The sequence below is a fragment of the Crinia signifera genome, chromosome 1 (assembly GCF_055691185.1).
Source record: "Crinia signifera chromosome 1, ASM5569118v1, whole genome shotgun sequence".
NCBI classification, from domain to species: Eukaryota; Metazoa; Chordata; class Amphibia; order Anura; family Myobatrachidae; genus Crinia; species Crinia signifera.
Genome location: NC_139217.1, coordinates 156,216,601 through 156,237,858, shown reverse-complemented (window position 1 = coordinate 156,237,858; position 21,258 = coordinate 156,216,601). Strand labels below are relative to the sequence as shown.

At 42.4% G+C, this 21,258-nt stretch overlaps 1 protein-coding gene across 2 annotated transcripts in view; it reads right to left on the bottom strand.

Annotated features, from left to right (window-relative positions):
* Nucleotides 1-16,515: 16,515 nt before the first annotated feature.
* TNKS (tankyrase) overlaps nucleotides 16,516-21,258 on the bottom strand; it is a 210,897-nt gene continuing 206,154 nt past the window's right edge. For both annotated transcript variants that reach the window (XM_083174989.1, XM_083174993.1), the window contains exon 27: nucleotides 16,516-19,006. In XM_083174989.1, coding sequence (XP_083031115.1) covers nucleotides 18,920-19,006 — 87 coding nt within the window. In that variant the 3' untranslated portion in view covers nucleotides 16,516-18,919. The remainder of the gene's footprint in view (nucleotides 19,007-21,258) is intronic.

Here is a 21,258-nt window from a genome sequence, read left to right as displayed (position 1 = left end):
GTTGATTGTATGCCTTAAGTTTAAGGCACTTAAGGCATACAATCAACGCGATGGACCCGATTTTGTGTCAATCACCAGCTAATTTGCCGGTGAAAGACAAAATCGGGTTGATCGCGTCCATCGCGGCCCCTAATAAGGGGCCGCGTTGCGACCGACGCGATCAACCCGATTTTCACATAGGGAACAATGTTAATTTTTTTAAAGTGAAAATCGGGTTGATCGCGGCCCATTGATCGCGGCCCGATCAACCCGATTTTACATGCCCCATTTCACATTCAATATGGTTAAAAATTATGTTTAATGCCCCCCCCCCATTGTTAACACCACCCCACTATTGACGCCATACGCGGTACGCGTCCTCTGAGCTTTTCATACCCCTACTATGCACGTCGGCGTGGAGTTGATTTTATATAGTGTGGCGAGCGAAGCGAGCCCGAAGCGTGGCAAGCGCAGCGTGCCCGCGGATACCTGTAAAGGTATCCGCGTCCGCTCGCAACGCTTCGGTCTCAGGGACCATTTTACATTGATTCCAATGTAAAAATCGGGTCGATCGCATCGCATGCGATTTGGTTGGCATGCAATGCGATCTACCCGATTTTTCCGACCCGATGCATACAATCAAAATCGGTGGCGCCGTTCTAGAAAACAAGTACCTAAAAATGTGCTCTATGTCATCAATCTCACATTTTCTGCCACCCCTGTGCATTTGTATATTATTTTTAATCATTTCAATACAAAGGGCACTACAAAGGATAGCTATTTTAAGTCATTAGGTCAGTGGTTCCCAAACTGTGTGCCGTGGCACCCTGGGGTGCCTTGGGTGACTTTCAGGGGTGCCCTTGGTTGATGGTCCAGGACCAATTCAAGTTATTTATGTCCAATATAATATTCAAATTATGGACAAACAGTAGGGAATACTGTCCGTTACCACATAACTGACCCTAATGCTGGGTACACACCAGGACGACTAGGGCCCGATTCTGTCAATTTAGATCCAATTCCGACCGGTTGTATGCAGATTGTATGTACTATCGTGTGTTTTTGACATTTATTTGATCCGATTCCGATCCAATGCGCGTTCACGCCGCTCGTTTGGTCGCATCTTTGGTCCTACGTGCTGCAGGTAGGATCCGTCAATCCCAGGCCGACCGACCGTCAATCGTATGCAGATCGTGAGTGTTTTTTGCCGCCTCCGTCGTCCGTCCGTCGGTGCGTCCGTCGTTTGATCCAGCCTATTTGAGTGGCATTTCCTAAACACTCCCCCGGCGCCATGTTTTTCCACATAGCAAACAGCGCTGGCGCAGCAGTTGGACTCTCCTTCTTGTCTCATCTCCCAGAACAACAACCTGGTATGTTTGCACTCCCAATGCTCTTCTATGCATGCCCACTGTTGCCACCAATGTATATAGTGTGTATAAAGCACTGGTTTGGCAACCGTGCACCCGACCATGTCACTGTTTTTTTTGGGTGGGCCCCATGTGTGTGTGTATACATATAACCAATGTCCACCATTGCAGTATTCCAAGCACTCCTCTCTGCTAGGCCCCATTCACCTGTGTGTGTGTGTGTTTGTGTATATATAGATATATATACATAAACCATTGTCCACCATTGCAGTATTCCATGCACTCCTCTCTGCTAGGCCCCATTCACCTGTGTGTGTGTGTGTTTGTGTATATATAGATATATATACATAAACCATTGTCCACCATTGCAGTATTCCATGCACTCCTCTCTGCTAGGCCCCATTCACCTGTGTGTGTGTGTGTTTGTGTATATATAGATATATATACATAAACCATTGTCCACCATTGCAGTATTCCATGCACTCCTCTCTGCTAGGCCCCATTCACCTGTGTGTGTGTGTTTGTGTATATATAGATATATATACATAAACCATTGTCCACCATTGCAGTATTCCATGCACTCCTCTCTGCTAGGCCCCATTCACCTGTGTGTGTGTGTTTGTGTATATATAGATATATATACATAAACCATTGTCCACCATTGCAGTATTCCATGCACTCCTCTCTGCTAGGCCCCATTCACCTGTGTGTGTGAATAGCAATCTGCACAATAAAATGTATAGTGGTTTTCATAAAAGTTTATTAACATTTTAAATACTTAAAACATAAGAACTAGGTAAACTGGTAACTATAACTATAAAAATTTAAATATGAAACAAAACATGGGTATAACTATAACAACTAAAATGGTTTTATCTTTTTACAGTCCCAATGTCCAACGCAAAGGAACAAGAGTTTCTTGAAGGGTTTATTGAAAAATATCGTTCACACGAATGCCTGTGGCGAACAAAATCCAAGGAGTATTCAAACAAAATGAAAAGAAACCAAGCCTTGGAGGACTTGGCACGCTACAGTCTTCCATTTCACCCAGAGGCCAATGTTGAATGGGTGAGGAAACGCATCCAGAATCTGCGCACGGTGTTCTTAAAGGAACACAAGAAGGTGGAGGCTGCAAAGAAGTCTGGTGCTGGAGTCGACGAGATGTATCAAACATCGCTCTGGTACTATGACCGGTTGACATTCACCCTCAGCCAGGAGTCGATGAGGACAGGAGTAGTCCTTATGGTAGAACATGAAAACCAAGAAGTCACGGCGCAGGAGGAGGAGGAGAATTCGCAGTCTGCATCGGTGAGTCTATTTTTTTGGCTATCTAATTGATTCCTCCTGCCAATCCACAGCGCCCTCCCCATTAAAGTAGGCCATGTACTGTTCCCTCACCTGTTTGGCTCGTGCACTCCCTGTGTAGTGTTGTGTTGGGGTTTGCAAGGAGGATATCTGCACTACCTCCTCTGGCAGTTCTTGGTCTTCTTGGAGTGCTGTGCCTGTAGCCCTTTGCTGTGTGGCTTTTCTGCGGAGCAAATTGTGCAGGACACAGCACGCCGTGACAACCCAGTCAATTTTGTCCACCCTCAGGTTAATGGCAGTGTGGAAAATGCGAAACCGGCTTGCCAGGATGCCAAAAGCATTTTCCACAACACGCCGTGCCCTGGATAGCCTGTAGTTAAAGATCCTTTTGTCATGGTTCAACCCCCTTTGCGCATATGGCTTCATGACATGCTCGTGCAGGCCAAAAGCCTCGTCAGCCACAAAAACAAAGTTAAGCCCCTGTTTAGTTTCCTGGACAGACGGCAAGTGAAGGGTGTTCGCTATGAGCCTTTCGTAGAACTTTGTGTCCTTGAAAGTGCCACCATCCGATGCACGGCCATTCCTTCCTACATCCAGGAAGATAAACTCATAGTTCGCATTAACAACAGCCATTAGTACAATGCTAAAATAGCCCTTGTAATTAAAATAGTAGGAACCACTATTGATAGGCTGGGCTATGCGGACATGTTTGCCATCAATGGCTCCACCGCAATTTGGGAAGTTCCATCGCTGTTCAAACTCCTCTGCGATGACTTTCCATTCATTCACGCTGGTAGGGAACTGAAATTAGAAGTAAATAGAATTGATTAGTAAACATGTTCAATTTTTTTACAGCTTGGTGACTACCCACCTGCAACCCCAGACCTATCTGTCCTATCTGAGAATGCATGCACATCGAACGAAGTTCCTACTCCGGCACGCACTCCGCCACCCACCCTGGAACCCACTCCACCACTCCCCCGTGCCAAAAAAATGCGTGGCAAAGGAAAAAAAGGAGAAGCAGCGGCACATGAAGAATTTATGATGCGGGCACATCAAGTCCTGCAAAGAAACCCGGACAAACATGACAACTACTTCACTTATGTGGCAGAGTGTGTTCGCAACATGGCTCCTAACCAGCAACTTACTTTTGAAAAGTTATGCATGGAGTTGGTGTATAATGGCAGTTTAGGGTATCTCAACAGTGGCACTAAAATAGTTGGCATTGGTAGTGCACCAGACACACCACTGTCATTAGAATCACCAGTGCCTACTCCGCCTGCCACCGTAGCAGGCCAGTCGAGCACAATTCCAACACATACCCAGTCAACACCTACACAGCCTTCTCAACCCCCCCAGTACCGTCAATTCTACAGTTCTTTACTGATAGAAGATCCAGAGTGTCCTGTTTTTGAGGATCTGTCTTAAAAAATAGGCTACTTTATCATTTACCATCGACATGGTCTCAGCTGCAGGTATGTGATGGCCACTGCTCACATGGCGTATGGCGCACATCAATGGGGCCGGGACCATTGCATCTGCGCCATGCGCCATGTGGGCCGCAGCCTTTACATATCTGCAGCAGACATCCTCTGCCACACAAGGGCCACAGTGTGTATTTTTGTTTATTTATATGCTGCTACCTGTACCTGCATTACCAGAGGGAGAACAGGATTCTCCTCAATCTGGATAGCAAACTCCATTTATTGCCCTTTTTTCTTTGCCAATAGTATGGGGTACTGTGCGGCAGACATGGTCTCAGCTGCAGGTATGTGATGGCCACTGCTCACATGGCGTATGGCGCACATCAATGGGGCCGGGACCATTGCATCTGCGCCATGCGCCATGTGGGCCGCAGCCTTTACATATCTGCAGCAGACATCCTCTGCCGCACAGTACCTTATCCCTACTGTTGTAAGGGCATGTTCCAGAAGTTACCAGAGTGTGTTTTTTTTGTTTATTTATATGCTGCTACCTGTACCTGCATTACCAGAGGGAGAACAGGATTCTCCTCAATCTGGATAGCAAACTCCATTTATTGCCCTTTTTTCTTTGCCAATAGTATGGGGTACTGTGCGGCAGACATGGTCTCAGCTGCAGGTATGTGATGGCCACTGCTCACATGGCGTATGGCGCACATCAATGGGGCCGGGACCATTGCATCTGCGCCATGCGCCATGTGGGCCGCAGCCTTTACTTATCTGCGGCAGACATCCTCTGCCACACAGTAGCCCGTACTTATTGGGAAAGTTTAAACTGGGTCATACATACTTAAATCTTTATATATAGTGTGTGTTTTTGTACAATATCTTTTATATATGGTATTATAATATATTTGTGTTGACACAATCTATTTACTATTTTACATGTTTTAACCATGAAAGGCCTAAAAAACCTGTTTCTGTCCTAGGCCTAAATTATAAATAAAAATATTTTGTTTGCACAATAAAGTGTACAGTGTATATTTCATCCTTACCTTGCAATACTGGTACTGCAGCACCTTCACAATGGCTTTGCAGGTCTCCGGGATGATGAGGCCCAAAGCTTGCGGGGAGATGAGGGATCCAAACTTTAGGTCAGCAAGAGACCGTCCTGTCGCCAGAAACCTCAGGGTCACCACCAGCCGTTCCTCAGCAGGGATAGCCATGCGATACTTGGTATCCTGCTTCTCGATGTGGGGAGTCACCAGACGCAGCAATTCCTGGAATGTGGCATCATCCATCCTCAAGAAGTTACGAAAATCGTCTGGGTTATTCTCCCTGATGTCCCTGAGCAGTGGCATGTGCGAACGAGTCTGACGCTGAAGTAGCCACTGCTTTGTCCAGCATGATCTTTCTCTCCTGCGCTGGGCTCTCTGACGCCTGAGCTTCAAAACTGCATAATAGAGCAGGTACTGTTGCTGGTGACTACCCATCACTGCATTCTCCATAGTGCAGGGTTAAAAGACACTTTGTAATGGCAGGCAAAACAAAGTAATGTGTAAATAGCTATGTCCAGCAGGTATAAACCAAGCCTCACTAGTAACAAAGCAGAAATACACTGGTTTAAAATGGCTGCTGCTATTCCTATCCCCCTCTGCTAGTCCTCCCCCTCTGCTAGTCCAGCCCCTTCATTACAATTTCAAAGGCCCATCTGACGACGGTCGCATGTGTTCTTGCAAAAAAAACAAAAACCAGCGATCCGACCGTCTTAACGACCATCGCGGGCACATCGGGATCGGATCTAGATCGTTCCGCAAAAAAACCCACAATTTTTGCTAATCGTTTGCTGGGGACTGCCTGGGAGCTCCCGGGAAGTCCAAGGGAAATCGTTCCATGGTCGTCTATCGGTCGTGAACGACGGTGGTCGTCCTGGTGTGTACCCTACATAAGGATGAGATATAAATACAATTTATCTAACTTAATATTTGTTTCTGACTTTCTTAATGAGAAACCTTTAGCCTAGGGGTGCCGCAAAAATATTTCTGAAGCTTCGGGGTGCCGTGATTGAAAAAAGTTTGGGAAACCCTGCATTAGGTGGTATCCAATTACCCATGGAACCCATGTGTTGTAATATGTGTCCATATTTGGCCTCTAACTTCACCCTACGATAATAACCATCAGTTATACTGAGAATTATCAGGCCATTTTTTTCGGCAGTAAGCTGATCGGGGCTAATATGATCCCCCCCCCCCAAACTACTATACAAATTCTCTTTTGACATTACTAATGCATGAAGTCCTCTTCTTTGGGCATGTACAAAACTTAATAGCTTTAAGTAGGTGGCATAACTTATAATAAAAAAAAAAAAAAAAAACGTCAGAATAATATGGCTTAGCTTATGGAGAAAATTCAAGGAAAGTAATGTTTAAGCCATAATATGTTAGATAATAATATGGTAGATGTTCTGTATAAAAGGGTCAATCCAGGTCTTAAATCCCAGGTCGCCGACTCTGCCTTTAACCAGGGTCGGTGACCTGGGATGACCCTTTTACACTGCAGAAATAAATGTAATTCAGCAAATTACTGGGTTGACATTTATAACCTGATAAATTGCTGCTCAGTTTTTAAGAGGGGGTCAAACTGTACCTTGCAAAATGACCCAGCACTCAAAATGGCTGGTAATTGCCAGGTTGCAGGTCTAAAAGGGTTCTAATAGGGGTTCTTTAGAATTTCTGCATCTTCTCTTCCGCAGGCTTATTCTCGGCCAATTGTGGATGGTCTCAAGCCTTATAAACCCTGTGTCTCTCCAGGACCATCCCCATGCATTGTTACATTGCTGTCCCTTCAGTATCATGCTTCTTTGGGTTTTTCTGGTGACTACGACAGAGCTTCTACAGTCATTAGAACGCTGGCAGGGTCATTCATTCAGAAAGTCATTTCTCCTCTCAAGCATATGGGGGAGGGGGGGGGGGGTTCGGGCGCCCTGCTAGCTGGCACCATACGCTGCAGCTGTCATGATGGCGTCATCCAGGAGCGACTGGCGGGCGGTCGCAGCCATCGTCAAACTGGTCAAATCCGCGGTCATATTTTGTGTGGACAGGACAGCCAGGAAGCGGCGGCCCGGCCATGGGGAGTGGGGGGTGAATAGCAGACAAATGTGGTATGGCCCACCGTGAGATCGCCCGGTTTCCCGGCGGCCCAATCAACCCCTGGATATGGTAATATGGTGAGGGAGCTTAGAAGAAAAATTAATCAGTGACAATAATAGGAAATAGAAAGGGGTACCCAGACCTCAAGGCACCCTAACAATCCATGTTTTAAGGATATCCATGCTTGAGCTCAATTGACTTAAGTAGTACCTCATTCATTTTAACAAAGGGATCTGTGCTCAAGCATGGATATCCTTATGGACCAAATTTGGGAACCACTGGGATAAGCGTGGTAAATCATCCGTTATGGCAAATGATACCTTTTTCATTTAAATTACTTTTTTCCTATAAAAACACTATGGATTCAAATGACTAAAAACGTGCTACATTGTGGTTCTGCTTGGACAGTGTTCTGTTTACCTAGCTAAGCATGCAGTCACAGGCACATTGCTCAGTGTCTGACCCATTCTGGTCAGAAAGGTGAAATTGATTCATAGGAATAGCAGCTGGGAGTATTACGCTGGCAGGGTCATTCATTCAAAAAGTCATTTCTCCTCTCAAGCATATCCACAGAATGAAACCGGTTTGTACTGTGCTGAGTGATAGTGACACCCAGAGGCCATTTGGATCCACTAGCATTTTTAGCCTTTAGGCAGGAGCTTTGCTCGTTTGTTACAAGGGCAATGTTTGCTCATTAAAATGCTTAGAATTTTAAAATAAGTTCTCTCAGTCAGTGCACATGCTCACAGCTATTTTTACCAACCATATACTTTATTTATAAATTCCTCACATCCTCAGAGGTAGGGTCTGTTTGCATATTTCCCTCAGGGATGCATAATAAACACCAGATGGAAAGGCCACATACTCTCAAACACATAGCTAATAGAAAGGTATTAACTTTTAGTAATAATGCAATAAAACATACATAAAATATATAAACATATATAAAATAATTATATTTGCCGAACAGGGTTTGTACAGTACGCCATTAATACATGGTCAATGTCAGTTGTGAAGCCAGAAAATCCTCCTGGGACCATAATGACCTCCACTCAAAGGTTCCTGCAGACCGTCACCAAGAGGGTTCTCCAGAGGTATTATTAGGTCTATAAGAATTCATCAGCAATAGTAACATGTTGGCTTCTTTACTGAGACAGTGAAAAGTGTTTGTTTTTTTGTGCGCACGCACTCACCAGTCTTGATAGAAGTGTATTCAATGTATTGAAATAGTAATAGTATCGGGTTATCAATATTTCAGTCCCCTTGTGGACCTTTGTCATAGGGCAGTATTCAATGAGGCCAATTCGCCCTGTTTCACAGCAAATTTGTGCTATTTTCGCATTGGAAGGTGATTTTTTGTGTCAGAAAGTGAATCACCCTATTCAATGTGCACTTTTCGCCATCTTTCTAAGTGATTTTCACCGTGTGTCGCCGTGTAGCAAATCGCCATCTTTTCATGGTGAAGTGGAATGTGAACTTTTAAAATAAAGTTTTTTTTTTTTTTTACATTTGGTGTCAAAAAATCAGGAATTTTATTCTGTGAAGGGGCATGCTATTTTTATTCATGTGCTTATAGCACATGAATATATATTTAATACATTATTTTTTTTACACATAACAGCCAGCAGAGGTCCGGGAGCCGAGAGCCGCTCATTAGATATTCATATATTCACTGCTCCTGATCATTACATATGCACGATCCCCTGCTGGCTCTCCCGGGGGGGCAGCTTGTGCTGCCTGGGTCCCGGGGAGCCCTCCTCACCTCCACATACATTCTGGGGCAGGCAGGGAGACTTCTATCTCCCTGCCTACCGCTGTCCCCCGGCTCCCTGCGGGACGCTGCAGGGGTTAAGATTCTCCGTCAGGGGCAGCGAGCCCCTGCGACGTTGAATAGCAGGGGGACAGTGAGGCTCTGGAACACGGCGATAGTGCAGCAAATCCTAAACAGGATTCGCTGCACACCGCGATTATGTACATTGAATACTGCCCATAGTATTAAATCAATGATCCCCTAGTGATGCCTATGCACCAGGAGGCCCAGTTGAACTGCTTATTGCAATCATCATAATGACGTGTCCTTTTAACTTTTTAATAACGACTTAATCATACTTAACTCTTTCAGTGCCAACATCTCTGTGAGAGGTGTGTAAAATATTCAATAAAAATGCCAGCGTCATTTACATTTGTTATATAAATGCCCCCCCCCCCCCCCCCCCCCCCCCTCCCAAAAAAAAAGATTCCTATATAAGGTAACATTACAGGACATTATGATGAATAAAAATGTTTGCTTGCCAATTTTCACACCTATTTTGACAAATTAACTTGGCACTCAAAGGGTTAATAATCTGTGTAGATTACTCAACCATTAACCACTTGAGTGGTATGCCTGGAAATTTTTCCGGGCTAAACTGCGCTGCCGCAGCGTGATGACCTGAAAGATTTACGGGCATACCACCATATTGAAGGTGTGTGCCAGTGGTGCCTGCAGCTGTGCACCACCTGTCCAGACTCCCCCCACCTCCACTCCCATCGCTCCCCCTCACCTCTCCACTCTGGCAATCATATGCCGGAGCACCCCTGCTACTGCCCCGCCACCATTAGTTGCAGGGATCAGGGATGTTCGGCGCAGCTCGGGGGGGGGGGCCTCAGGAGTTCGGGCACCCGAATCCTCCCGAGCTGCCCCAAAACATCCCAGGGCCTGCCACCTGTTGTGAACGGCGGCTGGGGCAGCAGCAGGGCCCGGGAGCTCTGGCATACGATTGCCTGAGAGGATGGGGAGGGGGAGCGTCAGGAGGGAGGGGGTGGCCCACCACTTTGTGGAGGGTTTTGCTGGGGCTGGACAAACCTGCCCTGGTAGGTTTGTCCTGCCCCAGAAAAACCCACCACTCAAGGGTTTAAATGTAAAAGGCAAATTTATTTATTTATTAACAGCATATTCCGTTGCGCTTTACAACAAACATGGTATTTGTATTGTATTACTTACTCCTATAACAATGTTGTAGACTCCTGCATATTGGCATCAGAGTCAAGTACCTACACTGGAAGTATATTCAGTGTCTGGAGCACATCGTAGGACGCTTGGGTGTAGTGTAACTAAAGCTAACTTGAGAGGTATATAACTGGAAATCCTGGTATATGGAATGCACCGTGACCTGCATCATGCAAGGCATCAAATGTGGAAATGCATCACCGCAGTGGAATGCACGGCAGGGCGTAACTACTGTTATCCATTGTATATGCAGCTACATATGCAGAACTTAAACACCATGCTGGAATGAAAAAAACATCATGGTGAAACGTACAATAGTGTGCAAAAACCGCTAGATATTAAAGACATCTACAAATGCAAATAAGTGTCTACAGTAATGCTGGATGACTGCATGGATTACACTGAGCCTCCATGGGGACTCCTGGGAGGAGTTCTGAAATTTTGAAAATTCTATTTTTTATAGTTGAACTATTACCTGATGGACAAGCAGCAGCAGGACAGTTTTTTTTTTAGCGCTTTTTTTCTGGATGTACTGGTATTTTTTTATTATTATTTTTTTTTCTGGATGTACTGGATGTACTAAACATTGAGCAAGTGGTTTAAAAAAAGATGCACCGTAAATTAGTAGGTAGGTAGATATATCATTTATCTGAGGCTTGTTCCCCAATTACAAGCGGTTATCCTTTCTTCTAAATATTTATTGTACAAATTACACAAATTCCATTAAAATAGCAAAAAAACTTGTGATTCAAAAGGATAGCTTGCTGTCTACAGCTGCAAATCACAGAAAGACATCGCTGACAAATTTGTTGCGCTATTACACTTGCTGGACCTTGTTACAATCTGTTGCACTCTATTACAGTTTGTTGCCCCTTATTTGATTGTAATCAATTACGCATTATGATCTACGGTGTATCATTACCTAAGGTCAATTCCCAATTTTTTTATGAAATGATCTTTTGTCTTATTGCATTTTCTTGTACCACTCCCAAGAGAAGACCTGCAGAAATTTGAAAGAATATCAATAAATGTGTTTCAAATAATTAATAAAAACAGTAAGGGTGCCCCAACAAAAACTCTTCTTTGTTTCTTTGGTGAGATTAAGGTTTGGGTAGGTAATATATATATATATATATATATATATATTTTTTTTAGCAAAAAAATGTTAATTTATTTTTTACACTACAATTTAGATTTCAGTTTCAACATTTTTGACAGATTCCGACACACGGGCCTAGAAATCAGGTGAAATCGGACAAATCACATGCGTTTTAGATCCAAACCGATATGATGTCCTGTGTACATTGGATCAGAGCCCCTAGATCGCAAGTGCTGCACGTAGGATCAGATAGCCTCTGGTACCACTTGATGAGATAGCATAAGATATATCGTATCCTGCCTTCTGGGAAGCTCCCGGAGGTTTCAAGGGGGAAACCGCTGAAACTTTTCCTCTCAGAGAAGTCACAGTAATGTATGGGGGCCTTAATTCTCTCTGTACGTTACACATCTGCCCCACCTGCAGTGCAACATTGTTTTGCCCAGTGTCTTCCTTTTTCTGGTTTACCTACAAACATGAATCAAGCAGTTCAGTTATAGTGTGTACACACGGTTCGATTTCCTTTCCGATGTTGACGATATAGTCAACATCGGAATCGGATGGGTTTTAACCCTTGCGATCCCGATCCCGATGCACGTTCATGTATCGGAAGCCAGAAAATCTTGGATGCCTTGTCTATATAGTGCAGATCTGCACTATATAGTCAAGATTGGATGCAAATCGGATGTGCCTTAAGATCCTATCCACGATCCTATCTGATCGGATTGTGGATAGGATCTTAAGGCACATCTGACCGTGTGTACACACCATTAGTAACCAATCTACTCCTCACTCACTGACATTATCCATTATTGATGAGCAAGCCACTTTGTCTGTTCTGTACCTATGTATAAGTCATAATACAAACCTATGAAATTATTGCCAATTGTTGTATAGCGAATGGTGATTTATACACAAGGAGAAAATGAAGTTATTTTATTGATAAACCCATAAAAAAAATAAATTGATAATAAAAGTAAACTGGATAAAACTTATAGAAATAGATTCATAGATTTGACCCTCTTTTTGAGAATGATGGTTACATTGGCCAAGAAGGTGGTGTTACGTTCTTGGACATCGCCCCAGGGCCTTCATTGTCCTCTGTTGAGGCGGAATGGACAAAACTGCTTTATTTTGATATACGTGCACCGTTGCCAGATATTGAGAACGGAGTTGAACGCCTTCATATAAAATGGGGTGTCTATATTGATTCATTAGATCAAACCACAAGAACGCATGTCTTCAAGATATTCGAAGGCACTACGTGGTACTTAATTCGGACAATATCATGAGGTATACCGGAAAGTTTCCTGCAGGGAGGGAATAGAAGAAATTTAAAGTGGAAAGAAGAATATATGTCAAATTGGGGTATCCAATTCTATGTCTTTTCCCCTATATTTCTTGTTTTATTTTTCCTTTATTATTTATTGTTTTATTTTAGATGACAAAAATATAAAATTAGCGATCTGTGGAATGTGTTATAATGTCACTTGAATAAAAGAAAAAGAAATAGCTTCAGATTTTTAGCAATATAATCATAATACATATAGGGCGAGATGTACTAAGCCTTGAAAAGTGATAAAATGGGGAGTTATAAACCACCATCCATTCAGCTCCTACCTGTAATTTTTCAAACACAGCTTGTGACATGGCAGGTAGGAGCTGATTGGCTGGTGGTTTATCACTCTCCATTTTATCACTTTTCAAGCTTAGTACATCTGGCACAATCTTGAATTGCGGTACAGTAAACTAAATATATAATCAATATACAGTACTGGCAATAAAGTATCAACTTCACCCCAAAAGGGGATATTCCAAATATACTGTCCATAGAGAATGACGTTTTAAAAGGGGCTTTCCAAATCTATTGGTCCTTAAGGAGCAATTAGCCATCTGTTTTCTGTAGCTAGTATCGCAGGGATTCCTCATTTAACCCAGACTTCTGCACAGTTTCAAAAAAATAATTTGTTTTTAAGTTCCCCTCTCTATTTAGGTCTAAATTCAGGGTTTGTTTTAACGCTTTGCTAAGGCCCTGAAGAGGCCTGGATAAATCTGCAGCTGCTGTGATCAGCAACCGTTATGTTACCAGTAATCCTCATGCAGCGGTGGACATTAGCACTACCCTACATAGCTTATATTTCTTTAGGATTTCATGGAAATAAAAAAAAAGGGATCAATTGTTCCAGCCTCAACGGTCCACCAGAAAGCTTACTCAACCATGGGCATTTGTTATGGTTGTTTGAAATCATGCACAGGTGAGTAAATCTAATTTACTGGGTCAGTACTTGTGGGTCCTACTTCCTTCCACAACCTCAAAACAAGAGAATACTTGAGGGTTGGGGTTGAGAACCACTGGTTTAGACAAAGAGCATTTCAGCAGTAGTTAAAAAGAAAACAGATACATTCTTTGGGCCTTATTCTAGTTCACTCCTTCTGACAAAATCCTTCTTAGATGGACAAAACCATGTGCACTGCAGGGGGGCAGATGTAAAATGTGCAGAGAGAATTAGATTTGGGTGAGTTTTGTTTCTGTGCAGGGAAAATACTGACTGCTTTATATTTACACTGCAATATAGCTCTCACTTTGAAGTAAAACTCCACCCACATCTAATTCTCTGTGTACATGTTACATCTGCCCCACCTGCAGTGCACATGGTTTTGTCCATCTAAGAAGGATTTTGTCAGAAAGAGTGGACTAGAATAACCCCCTTTGTCCACCTGCATGATAGGATGTTACTGTAAGGTTGTTGTGCAATGTTAGTGGTAGATTGTAAAAAACAAAAAAAACAATTGGCCACCTAGGAGTCAATCAGGAGTAGCTAGGCGGCCAATATCAATATTCGGAGGGAGGAGCCGCAGGATGGAAACACATCGTGCGTCTCCTGTCAGTTCATGCTGGCACCAGGTTTAGCGATTTTTTTATTTTACAAAGTCCCCTGGATGCCTACTTTGGACCGATCTATGCCGGAGGAGCCTTGCAAGTATAATTTCCTTCTACAGGTACCCTATGGATTTCTTCAGGACCACCGAACGGATGGACAAAGACTTATCTACAGGGTCAAGATAGGCAAGTATCAGTATGAAAGGGCTCTGAATGTAATAAAGTTTTATTTTTTCAGGTGTCTGTGTGTTTTTAACTATTGATTCTGCTGTGGAACTAGGAGTCCCAGTAAGCCCATTAATGGACCGCATGCTGGGACTTGTAATTCTCCAAGTCCCAGCATGCGGTCCAGGCTTGCTGGGACTCATAGTTCCACTGCAGAACCCAACGGTTTTCATCTATCTTTTACACATTTATCAGACCGGTGGCCACCGCTCCAGGGCCACCGGGGACAGCCCCAGGCTTCAACCTGGGTAAGTAAATTCTGGAGGGGGAGGGGGACCTCTACTCATTTTGTCCCCTGTATTTTGGGAACCAGGACCTGCCCTTGGGCCTGGTTTAAAAAAATAAAGGGGACCCTTATTTGAATGGTTTTCTGATGTTTTAAAACCAGAACCGGTTCTTTGAGTCTGGGACTGGTTATGCCTGCACTAAAGCTTGCACGGATCTAATTGATATGTGCAGGCTTCTGCCAAATACGCCTGGAAAATGGAGTGTATTTTCCCGGCCGTATCCCACTAATTGCCGGTAATTACAGACATATTGAAAATAGGGCTGCTTAGTAAATTAGGTATCACCATTTTTTGAATGATGATTCCTATTTGTATTTGTAAATACAAATATGAATGTGCCATCAATACGAAAACTAATTTACATATTTTTGGGATAGTAAATGTTGAAAATACGAATACGTATAAAATAGGCGTATTTTTGGATACAAATACTCCTATTTTTTACATATTTTTCTTAGTGACTATCCCCCTATGTGTTCAGTCTAAACCATCCGAGAGTAGTCACACTTACAAAAATAGGCAATAAACATTGAGGGTGCTGTGGCCTGTTCGATTCCCACAAAACTTGCCACTGTAGATTTGTTACTACAGAAAAGTTGGGTACACACCTGACTGTCGTCATGACAGCTGGTCTGCCTGTGTCAGAGCAGCCAATCCAGATAAGTATAAACACAGATTGGCTGCTTAACAAAAATATTTGGGGTACACACCCACTGACAGACCCACCCCTTGCTGAACACAGCATGTTACAGCCTTCTCCCTTACACTCTCCAGGGTCTTTATTGCTGATGCCCGAGCCGGACTCGTATGCCTTCCCTCTTATGCCCGCCTCCCCCTTGCTCTCTCCTGCAAGTGCAACCCCCCCACATACACACCTCCCTGCAAGTGACAGCCTTTCCCCTTTGTCTCTATCCATCCTCTGTCTCCCTAACATACTCTCATGCTGCCCATCTTTCTATCTTTGACAGTATGTGTGTCTCTATCTCACTCTGACACTCTCTCTGTCATTCCTGCTCTCTCCCTAACACTTCCTCTCTGACAATGCTAGACTACATTGCTCTGTAACAATCTCTTTCTCCCTGACACTCTTCAGTGTTTTAAGATTTTGCTATGTGGCTCACCAAGTTCTAGTTACGCCCCTGCTGCTGCTGAGGAGGATAAGGTAAGTAAAGTGTACAGATAACTTACCACAATATCCTTCCTCATTAGCTTGGACCCCTGGTCTCCACAATCAAATCTTAAAAAGGCGCTTAATCATTACAATGTTGTTTTATCTACAGAATTATTTCCCTCGTTTGTCAGAGTCAATGCCTATACACATGCTTTAATTAAAAAGTGTTGGGCTTATAAAAAATTTAAGCAAATCAAGCCAAACTAAGTAGCTGTACAATACATTAGCAAATGTGAAACATTTATTTTCTACAGCAAATTAAATTTGCCAAGGCCTATTATGTACAGTCACCAATGTTTTGGTTCTGGCCTCTATCTTTATCAAGATGTCAAGCTCGGGTTAAAACGTTGGAAAGCAGTACTTTGCATGATTTGTGAAATAAAATGACTGCTGTTGAAGTCTGATTTAGAGGAGGACACAGTTGATATGTGGGATCATATGGGTACGTATTTCTTTATCAAATGTTATATCAACAGTAAATATGGCTAAAACTAAACAAAATGGGAAAACAATAAAAAATAGCCATTAACATAATAATAATTGCAGGTTTAGTGGAATGTAATTTCAAATAACATCATATGTGAAAAACACAAATTTCAAGTTGTTTCTCTTTTATACACACAATAAAGACCATCTAGTCTCCAAAACATATAAAACATATTTATTGACGGTATGGGGAAATCAATTTGTTTTCCTAACAAAATGACATAAACCATATAAAGACTAAAGGTGCCCATACACGGTGCAATAATTGCATGCGTTGTGGTCTAGATCGCATTGCATTGCATGCAAATTGCATGCGATGCGATCGGGACCTAGTTCAAAAAGTATGTGCAGCACATACTTTTTGACCTGTGTGATGGAAGTGAGCGGCGGCATGCATTGCACCGTGTATGGGCACCTTAAGTTCTGAAGAAGGCCATAATATAAAATCATATTTTAGTGTAGCCAATTTTCTTTAAGACACATTTAAAATACAAGTTGAAACATTTTTTCAATTTTGTTTTATTTTCTGAACGTCTTATGAGTCTGTTTCTTTTGTTCTGTATAGTAAATCTGAGTATCTCCTGCAAATACAGTAAATTAAGCAGTAACATGACTAAAGCAGAAGATGGAGCTGTTACATTACATGAAATAATACTCTGTAAACGATCCAAAATAAAAAAAGAACATTTGATGGTGCTGAAATAGTATTGTAAAGAGCCATGTTTAGTAGTCATCATCTTGTGTTTGCCATTGTCTAGTGTACTGGTCCTCCATACCATACTTCTACACTCACAACATATGCTAGACTACTGCTGAAGGGGAGGGCAACTGTTTTCTAGGACGCTGCTTTTTTGGCTATTCAAAAAGGTGGGCTTCCATCAGTTCTGTAATGAATTCATTAAGCAAAGTATAGCCCATGCCGTAGCTTCCTCGCTCCGTCATACTAGCAGTTACGCAGCAAATATTTTAGGATGAGAAAAAGCCAATTTTTAACAATGATATATAAGTACAGCCCTACATAATGCCAGATGACATGGCTGCTTTGCCAAATATAGTCTTAACTCTTCCGAGCTGCTGATAACTTGGCCAGAGTACATCTTAATGAACCCCAATCCATTGCTTTAGCCAATATTAGGACACCTGAAGAAAGAGGTTTTATTTATTTTGAATATGCAGATTTAAATAACTATGGAAACCTAACATGCAAGAAATACCTTTACTATGATGGCACCTGCCCCTAGTCGCAGGAGATGTTACATGCGGTTATTTTTCCTGAGGCACTTACTGGTCCTGTAACACAGAACTGGCCAATACAATTTTTTAACCATTTTTAAATGGCTGCAACAAAAATCTCCTCGGTTAATCAGCTTGTGATTGGTTGTTCTGTTTCTTTAACACAGCTCTCATCCAGGGCTGTGAGACAAACAGAGAGTCATGAGATACCATTACAAGGGCTTCAGCTTTGGGTAGGGGCCACCATAGCAAAGATTAGCTAGGTGGTAACTGAGCTTTATTCTAGATTATCAACAGTGACAAGAGACCTAGGGAGCACCTGATCACTACTAGAGTAAATGCACGAATCGCAAACATTAATAGCATGTATGTGGTATGCCATGGAATGTGCTGCTTTGACCTGTAGCAATAGACACTGGTTTTTCATTAGTCTAATTTGACACTTGAAATTAATGAATATTGGATAGGTTGCTGTGAGTTGCAACTGATGTATGGTGAGCCATGGTTAAGCCTTCATATCTGCACATAATCACTATATAGAACAATCCATAGCGATAAGGTCTCCTGTTCCTGTTGCTAGTAAGCGCATTTATCTTCTCTTGCAAAAACCAAAGCACGCTCCGCTAAATGGCCAATAACAGAGATTTAGTGTTTTACTGCTTTTCTTCCTTCATTTCTAAACAATACATTTATTCAATCATAAAAGTGCAAAACGAAAACCTAAACATTTATCAAAATGTTCTGACTTGTGTGTGTATGTAAAATATTGCATTGTTTAAGAACTCATCTTTGTGCAAAGGAAAGGACAAAAAAAATCATATTAAGATTCCAGCTCACTTTAGTATATTTATACACAAATATAAAACAAATAAATAGCGGATTACGCTGTGTCCCTTATTCAAGGAACGTAAGCTGAAAGCATAATAAAATGGTCACATAAACGTTACACACATGTACCATCCAAACCAGCCACCCTGGAAATGCTGATGTGGCGATACATTTGTAGTGTTGCTAAAACCTCAAGACAGATTTGTTTTTGCAAAAATTAAATTTTTTTGTTCCGTCTTTCATGACCTACTGAAAATGAGCCTGAGAAATGTTATTAAAAAGGCAGCCCCTTGTAAACATCTCCTTTATAGGAACAGTAGCAAGTGGGAGTGTATCCACTCAGAATAGAACCTTCAATGTAACACTTAAAAAACAAAAATACAGCTTATTTCTGGGCTTTCAGGATTTGCTTCTCATGGGAAAGTCCTCCCAGCCAGTCAGGTTATCCGGACTGTAACCGCTCAGTTCTAGTTGTTCATTTCATAGAGTCCATTGCAAATTACTAGGTCTTTTGTTCTGCCGTTGTGGCAGCTTGTAAGGGAGCTTCTGGCTTCACTATCTGGTATGTGATGAGATATTCTGGGTAAGCCTGTTTAATGAAACACAATGTTGTTATACGTCACACAGAACAGAGCTTACACATCATCACATTTTGTTTGGTCTACAATTTCCTCACTGTAAAAAAAAATATCATCTCTTATTAATACACCATGGTCTAGATCAGGCATGCCCAACGTTGGCCCTCCAGATGTTTTGAAACTACACATCCCAGCATGCTTTGCAATAGTTTTAGCATTCTCTAATAGCAAAACTGTGGCAAAGCATGCTGGGATGTGAAGTTTCACAACATCTGGGAGGGCCAACGTTGGACATGCCTGGTCTAGATCAAGTCATAGGTACCAGGTCATGTACAATGTTCTAGACCAGGGGTGGCCAAACCTGTCCTCAAGATCTACCAACAGTGCATGTTTTCCAGGCAACCTGTGGATCTATAGTTGCATGTTGGAAAATGTGACCGTTAGTATTGACTGCAGCTGTGCAACAGCTAGGTGATGTGGAAAACGTGGACCGTTGGTAGATCTTGAGGACCGGTTTGGCCACCCCTGTTCTAGACACTCTGGATTTGGGGTGGGTGGAGGCCTAAACTCTTCTAGCAAAAGGCTATGCTTCTGCAAGAACTCATTCCTGCCTACATAGTGACTGCAGTTTGCAACATGTCACCAAACGACACCACCGAGTTATGTGAAAAGTACGAATTGCAATAATGACAATGAATGATCTAGAAATTGTGGCAATTACAGCGTCATGGTGCAATGAATACCATGACTGGGACATTACTATACCAGGCCACACTCTATATAGAAATGATAAAACTTATGTTAAAACAGAATAAATACTACTTAATACAAAACCAAAGAAACAAGGACATCATTTTGCACTGGGTTGATCTATAGACCACCAGGACAGGGAGAGAAAATAGACCAGGAACTATTACAGGACACTACAATGGCATTTAAAGGAAAGGCCATAATCATGGGTGACCTTTATGTAAACAGGGAAGTATGAACTTTCTAAATTCTTTGCAGGGAACATCTCTCAAGCAATTGGTGAAATTCCACTCATAACAGTGCTATTTTACACTTGATACTCAAGTCTGAATTACAGTAGGCCTCATCTACAGAAGGATATACTGTAAATACATTACAGGCGCTATAAAGCAGGGAAACTAAAATGGTGGCCTACATCACAAATATGTATTAGAAATAATTTGAGGGATTTTGATTTTTTTTCCCCAAAAATATTTTAAATAAAACAAATGGCATGGGGCACTAAATCTAATATTTTGTTGCAAAAGTTTTAGAGGCAATCATTACAATCAATGGTTCACTGTAAGTATGGTGCAATTTTCTTATAAAGCTTGATTTTTTTCTTCTGTGACTTTAGAGCTGATGTAACTTGCCAAAAAGCTCCTGTTTCGACTGTCCAAAAGCATTCATCCAGAAGCAAAATGGCTTTTCAATGGGCCTAATTCAGATGTGGACACAAGTTGCTATCACTGCTGCTTTTTTCAAAAGTGGAGTCCTCCTAGATCTTATCCCATGGCGCCCAGTGTTGCTCAAATAGCATCAGATGGTCTTATAGACTTTACCTATATACTTTTCTATAACTTTCTTTCTGATCTCCTCAGGAAACATTGTCCTCTGGTTTATGTTTAATGCACACTATGTTTGTTTCCTTGAATTAACATCATTTGAGCTACCACTATAATACAATTGTTTATTATCTTGGTACTTGTTTCCTAGCATGGCGCCCATCGCATTGTATACCATAAGACTAAATATGTTATGCGATGCAACGTTGTACGGCATACAATGCGATGGTATAGGATTTTTTTTATTGTACACCCACCCAGATGGGTCCTTACAATGTTAAATGCCCCCCACTATCAATGCCAACCTGAAGCGTGGCGATCGGCAACGGTACGCGTCCTCTGACCTTTTCATACCCCCACTATCCACGTCGGCGTGGAGTTGACTTTATATAGTGTGGTGAGCGCAGTGAGCCCCGTGAGGGGACGCGGAGTACATGTAAAGTAATACACGTCCGCTCACCACACTATCTAAAATCAAATCCATGGCCGACGTGGATAGTGGGGGTATGAAAAGGTCGGAGGACGCGTACCGCTGCGCTCGCCACACTTCGGGCTCGCATTGATAGTGGGGGTGGCATGGGGGTGCTTATACAATAAAAAATCGTATTGGGGCTGCTTTTAACATTGTAAGCACCCATTAGGGTGTTTATACAATAAAAAATCGTATTGCATCGCATGTGGCTATATGG